Here is a 6,785-nt window from a genome sequence, read left to right as displayed (position 1 = left end):
TTGAGCACACTGGCTTAGTTGCTCTGCAGCATGTGGGATCTTCCAGGATCGAACCCATGTCTCCTGCCCTGGCAGGCTGATTCTTTACCACTGAGCCACCAGAGAAGCCCAAGAGGCCTTTCTTGATTGTCAGGTACACCCTTAAAGCTCTCTGTCCACATGGGGAATAACTGGACAATCTAGGGCTCACTGGGGCCTGAGATTCTCACAAGCTGAGCCATCCAGGGATAGAGTTGGCCCTCAATCCATGCCTCCAGACCTAGCTCTGTCTCTCCTGGACAAATCCTGGTGTGTCTACAATCCTTTAACCTTCCCACCAAGAGGTGACAGCCCAGAACTTCCCTGTTGGCTGAGTGGCTAAGACTCCGCATTCCCAATGCAGGGGGTCCAGATTCGATCCCTTCTCGGGGAACTAGATCCCACATGCTGCAACTCATAGTTCATATGCTGCAACTAAAGATCTCTCATACCACAACTAAGGCCTGGCACTGCTAAATGAATAAAATAAATTTTAAAAAAGAGAGGTGACATCCTTTGCTACCTTCATGAGGTTGAAGTTTCTTCAGACAGTACCGTGGTAATGATGGTTATAATCACAATAATCGTGGCTCTAATTATTCACTGTTTCAGGCACTGTTCTCATATTTTCTCTGAATTATTACATCATTGAATCCTCCTCATATAATCCTATGAGGTAGTTAATAGTCTTATCCCCTTTTTGCAGATGCAGAAACAGGGCCAGGTAGGTGAAATGACTTGTCCAAGGTCACTGGGTTAGACAGTGGTTGGGGTAGGATTTGAACACTGGGCAGTCTAGCAACAGAACTGTGCCCTTGATCCTCAGTACACAAGAGTATCTGCCTTGTTCCAGGCTTATGGAGAGCTCCTCATTGTAAGATGGGGCAATGCAAGCACAGATGCCTGGACCACTGGTGCCCCAAAGCCCCTGGGAAATCTTGGTGCCCAGCCCCCAGTCACACAGAGAAGGGCACTATGTGGGCCCCCATCCTGGCCTAGCTGGCTTCAGCAGTGACCTTGCCCAACACAGTTACGTGTCTTGGCTTCTTCATCCACCTGGACTACTTTCTTGTCTTTCTCTCCCCTGTGATCCGAATTCTAGGAGGGTTCAACTCCTGCATCTTGTTAACCTCTTCATCCCCTTATGTCTTGCTTGAGGTCTGGCATGAAGTACCTGATCAATACCTGTTGAAGAGGGACTTCCTTGGTGGTCAGTGGCTAAGACTCCAAGCTCCCAATTCAGGAGCCCAGGCTTGATCCCTGGTCAGGGAACTAGACCCCACATGCCACAACTAAAGATCCTGAATGCAGCAACTAAAACAAAAAAGATCACACCTGCGACGGAGATTGAAGACCCCATGTGCCACAACTGCGACCTGGCACAGCCAAACACATAAGTAAACATTTAAAAAAAGTTGTAGAAGAATGAATGAATCCACAGGGCCAGACTCGGAGCAGACTTCATGACTAAATATAATGGCTTGGCTCAAGTGCTGCATAATAAAGCCATTGTGCAGTTCAACACAATCAGCATTTATTGAGCACCTGCTGTACGCCCAACAAAAACCCTATCAGAAGGGGCTAGCATTTTATGTCATGTGCATTAAAAGTATGCAGATTACAATAGCTGGTGCAGTATAGGATATAAACATGGAAGCCCGAAGTCTCACCAAGCTCCATTCACATCTTCACGCCATCATTTTCTGGCTTTGTGCCCTCAGCCACATCCCTCTTTGCACCTCAGTTGCTTCATCTGTCAAGGAGAACTAATAGGAACTCCTCCCCGCTCCTGAGGGTTGACTCTCTCAGCACAGTAATCTGGCCCAGGGAGAAATGCCCAATGAGTGTTCCTGCTGCTGATCTGCCAGAACAGGTAGTGGTTACAGCTTCAAGGGCTCCAGAGAGAATTCTCCCTCGTTAGTGCTCAAAGTAGAGGGTCTAAGCCATTTCTAAGACTCTCATTTAACTCATTGGTCTTCGGGACTCCCAGCTTCTCAGCACCTGGGAGAACCATCTGCAGTATCCCTCCTTTGGTCCTCACCAAGCCCTGTGGGAATGACTCGTGTGGGTGCATGTGTGTGTATGTGTGTGTGTGTGTGTGTGTGTGTGTGTGTGCTCAGTTGCTCAGTCGTGTCCGACTCTTTGTGACCCCATGGACTGTAGCTCTGCCAGATTCCTCTGTCCATGGGATTTCCCAGGCAAGAATCCTGGAGTGGGTTGCCATTTCCTCCTACAGGGGATCTTCCTGATCCAGGGATCAAACCTTTGTCTCCTGCATCTTCTGCATTGACAGGAGGTTTCCTTACCACTGAGCCGCCTGGGAAGCCCCACGGGAATGAGGCCAGTGTCGATATCAGGTTCATTTCCTTTCTGATTCCACCTTTGCTTATGCTGGTTCCTCTGCCCAGAACATCAACCCTTCTCCACACACACACCGCCAGGTGGCATTGTATTGATCCATTCTTCAAGCCCAGCACAATCATTTTTACCAAACCAGAGAACAAAACCAAAGCACTAGTAAACAGTGGGAAACTATGCAGCTGCGAACAAGGAACATGACCACTCTGTTCTTACACTGAGAGACCTCAAAGACTCACTGTTGCTAAAAAAACAAGTTGTATATAATAATATATATTAGAGCTCCTCCAGCTCTGATGTGCACAGGAATCTCCGGGGCTCTTGATTCTTGTTAAATGCAGGTTGTGATCCAGCAGGTCACGAGTGAGGCATGAGATTGTGTATTTCCGACCAACTCAGGGTGATACCCAGGCTGCTCGTCTGGCATGGGTGATTCAGCAAGACAGGATTTATAGTATGATCCCATTTCTGTAAAAAACAAAATGAATATACATGGGATAGACCAGGGAATAAACTCTAAACAGTGGTTATCTCTGGGTGGAAGGATGACCAGAAGTTTTCAAATACTGTGTAAAGTCTGATTTTTACAATACATTTCTCTACTGTAATTAGGAAAAACAAACCAGCCACGATGGCGCCCCTCTAGGCAGACATCTGTAACTGGCACCCTCTAACCAAATGAATGGCACCAATCCAGGCTTCATCTCTGCCCTCTCTGGTTCTCAGAGCATAACAACAGGCTGGCTAGGAGCAGCCACACAAGATGTGCAGTCCCACATCCACATCCAGTTCTCTGGAAGGTTGTGATCATCAGCATCCTCAGAGCAGTGGTTTAATAAGGGTTGCCTGAGCCTCAGACCGGGGCCATGCCCTTCACGGGCATTCCAGTCTATTATCCCCATGACCCAGATTAGATCACTGAGGCTCAAAGATATGGAGGGACCTGGATCACACAGCTCATCTAAGACCCAGGTCAGGCTCTTGGAATGGGATCCACTTATTCCTCTCTGCCCAGATGTTCCCCAGATGTCCACATGGGTTATTGCCATACTTCCTTCAGGTCTGCTCAAATTTTTACCTTACCAGAATCCTCCTCCAACCACTGTATGCAAAACAGCAACACAGTCCCCACCTCCAACTTCTCCAGCTTCCTTGTCTTCCAAAGCACTCATGACTATCTGACAATCATATTTATTGGCTCATTTGTAATCTGTCCTTCTTTTTCTACTAGACTACAAGCCACATGAAGGTAAAGGCTTCATCCATTTTGCTCCCTGCTTTATCTCTGAGGCCTAGCAAAGTTCCTGGTTTAATAAATATGTATTAAATGAGTGAATGAACCACAGTCTCCAATTTACAGACTACTGATCTCCCAGCAGTGGCCTCCACTCTGTTCACAGACGGTGACCTACTGATCCCCAGTAGAACAGGGTTGTCGTTGCTGTCCAGTCTCTAAGTCATGTCCAGCTCTTTGCAACCTCAGGGACTGTAGCTCGCCAGGCTCCTCTGTTCTCCAGGGTTCTCTCTCTGTTCTCTCTTTCCTAGCCTCCTTGTGGGGAGTCCCAGTTAGGTTCCTTAAATGCAGAGGTGGACAACTTGGCTTGGGGACCCATGGTCTTTCCATGTGAAAAAAATAAATAGGGTAGGGTTTCAAGAGTTCTGGATTCGAGCCCTACTGTTTTACCACCACCCTGATGGTTTGGGGAGAAGACTTCACTTACCAGGACAAGACGTTCCAACTGTCCCAAGAAGGCCCTTCCGAGTGTCAGGGCCTTTGTACCTGCTGTTCATTTGGCCTGGCTAGCTGCTTCTCACTATTCAGGTCTCTTCTCAACTGTCACCTCCACAGAGAACCCTTCTAACCTGCCAGGCTAAAGAGAACTCTTCATATGCTATGTTTATTTCTCGCATCACTGTTAGTGTACACTATATTCACTTGTACCGTTTCATTTATCTGTTTATTCACTTACTGTCTGTCTTCACTGTAAGATCTATGAGGGTAGAGACCTGGTCTGTCTTGTTTACTGCTATATCTCCAGCGCCCAGAACAGGGTATGACTTACAGAACCTGTTCAGTAAATATTTGTTGAATTAATGCTCTATATCTTTTCCTTCTAGAAACAGGGAGATTGAAGCCCAAAGGCGGGAAGGGAAATGCCGGAGATAAATTAGTGCTACAACCAAAGTAGAAGGCAATGAAGCCGAGTGAAACTGAAGGTCAGAAGACTATGACCTTGGAGGAGGCCCGTGCCTCCAAGCCTCAGTTTCCCCATTTGTAAGAGGGAGTGAAGCAGCCACGACTACTCTCCAAGAGGTCTGGTACTAAGGGTACCTGGTACCTAGGAGACCTTGCCCGTTTCCAGGAAAGATAACGTGCGGTGCAGCATCTGTGCCTCCCCCAAACACGGTTCGAGCGCCCCCAAAAGCCGCAGAAGTTGAAAACTACAGTCCCCATAGTGCCACGGGCGGCGCCTGCGCACGGCTGCCGATCCGCGGCGCTGCGGGCGCCCCCTCGCGGCACCCCGGCGCAGCTCGGCGCTCCGATCCCCGAGGGGCGGGGGGATCCGCGGCGCAGAAAAGCGTCTGAGCGCGCTGCTGCATCCGCGGAGCCGAAGCCGGGAGCCCAAGCGGCGGCCGGATCGCAGCCCACTGGGCCAGCAGCAGCCATGGGCAACCGTGGCATGGAGGATCTCATCCCGCTGGTCAACCGGCTGCAGGATGCCTTCTCCGCCATCGGCCAGAACGCGGACCTCGATCTGCCGCAGATCGCCGTGGTGGGCGGCCAGAGCGCCGGCAAGAGCTCGGTGCTCGAGAATTTCGTAGGCAGGTAGGAAGCGGCGCGCCCCTGGAACGCGGACTCCCAGCTCCTGGGTCCTCCGGGTCTCGGGACCCGGCCCCGACGGCGCCGCGACCTCGCAGCCCCGGGCGCTGCACCGCGGACGGCGCGGGCCCCCCGCCCCCACCTCCAGCCAGAAGGAGAAGGCGGCCCTCCCCAGCCACGAGAGCCCCTCGGGGGCGCAGCGCCCCACACCCCCCTCACCCCCGCTGGGCCGCAAACGTCAAGCCTGCGGCCGCGGGCTCACGCCCCCCTCCTCTGCTCCATCCTTTAGGAAGACAGCAGACCCGGGCAAAGGGCTGTCCACCACCTCCCCCCCATACCCCCCATGGGCACCGAGGGGCTTGCATGACTCCCCTCGGTTCTGGGGGTGGTCTCTTGAAGCGGGCAGCACCCGGGGGCCGTGCCCGCAGGCTCTATGGACAGCTCCCCCTCCTCTCATAGGGATTCCTGGACTGCGGTGGGGGGACACCCCTCCCGTCGCCCCTGGGAGAGGACATGGCCCCCTGGGCATCGGGGACCAGATACAGTCTCCCCCGTCACACACACCTCTGCGGCTCCGGCCGCCATCCGTGCGCAGCGCGGAAGAGGGGGGAGGCGCGACTGCAGGATGAGGAAGAGGGGGTGGGGGGAGCCAGCGCCTCTGAGCCTCCCCGGAGCCGCCGGCCCCTGGCCCTGCCGCCGCCCCTGCGGGGTGGGGGGGGCCGCCTGTCAGTGCCGTCCTCCCCTTGGCCTGGCAGAGGGATTGGAATGGAGGGAGAAGGCGGTGGAGGACAGAGATGACTAAGACAGGGAGGGAGGCAGGCTGGCGGGGAGGGGTGGGGGGAGCCATTTGCACGACCTAATCCCCCTCCTGCCTCGGATCCCACAAGGCGCCGGGAGGGCCAGGTGGCAAGGAGTCAGGGGCAACCACCAAGACAAAGAGCCCTGGGTTTAGGGAGGCCGGCAGGGTCGTGACCACCCCCCAGGCTCTCCCCCAAGAAGGGGAGACAGAGATGGGCTTTCCGGGGGCTGAGAAGGAGAGAGAGGCGGGCCCTCTCGCGGGGGGCTGGAGGCGGAGTGGAGGGGCTGGGCAGACTGAGGGAGGAGGCAAGAGAATTGACACTGACCTCCCCACTCTGTCATCTGCCACCCTCACCTCTTTCAGAAACCCTAGCTTTCTTCCAATGACCTTCATGGGTAAAGAAGCGGATGACCTGTAGGAGAGAGGGAGGCAGGCAGGAGGGTTTCCTCCTTCCCCCATCCCAGGGAGGACAGTTCTGGGCTGAGACATCCTGGGTCCCAAGCCAGGTTCTGCTGTGAAACCTCCAGCGAGTCACTGCCCTGTCTCAGCCTCAGTTTCCCCACCTCTAATATGGTCGGTTAGACTCGACTGTCGTCCCCGCCCCTCAAATGACCTGGGAAGCCCAGTGTCAGCTTCAGGGGTGAGGGAGACGGATACTGCCTGGAGCGATATATCTGTGGGACGCGGGAGAGCCACTGTGGGGGCGGCCGGGCCCATCTGCTCAGCAGAGGAGGGACGCCGTCTGTCTCCCGGGGAAGGGCTTCCAGAGAACCCCTCTCCTGCTCATGT

At 53.7% G+C, this 6,785-nt stretch overlaps 1 protein-coding gene and 1 long non-coding RNA gene across 21 annotated transcripts in view; one reads left to right on the top strand and one right to left on the bottom strand.

Annotated features, from left to right (window-relative positions):
* Positions 1-2,460: 2,460 nt before the first annotated feature.
* LOC122702851 lies at positions 2,461-6,206 on the bottom strand. Its single transcript, XR_006343352.1, has 2 exons — positions 5,762-6,206; positions 2,461-2,844 (listed from the first exon to the last, which is right to left on the bottom strand). It is a non-coding gene; the product is annotated as an uncharacterized LOC122702851 (long non-coding RNA).
* Positions 4,928-6,785, top strand: part of DNM1 (dynamin 1) — a 44,206-nt gene continuing 42,348 nt past the window's right edge. For 11 of the 20 annotated variants that reach the window (XR_006343349.1, XR_006343350.1, XR_006343347.1 and 8 more), the window contains exon 1: positions 4,928-5,203. Coding sequence is in view for 13 of the 20 variants with exons in the window: in XM_043916745.1 (XP_043772680.1) it covers positions 5,043-5,203 (161 nt within the window). In the remaining 7 variants the exon portion in view is untranslated. The remainder of the gene's footprint in view (positions 5,204-6,785) is intronic. The other 9 variants (XM_043916743.1, XM_043916744.1, XM_043916742.1 and 6 more) reach the window with 1 other exon arrangement.

This window comes from Cervus elaphus, chromosome 11 (assembly GCF_910594005.1).
Source record: "Cervus elaphus chromosome 11, mCerEla1.1, whole genome shotgun sequence".
In the NCBI taxonomy this organism is placed as follows: Eukaryota; Metazoa; Chordata; class Mammalia; order Artiodactyla; family Cervidae; genus Cervus; species Cervus elaphus.
This window is presented reverse-complemented; position numbering and strand designations above follow the sequence as displayed.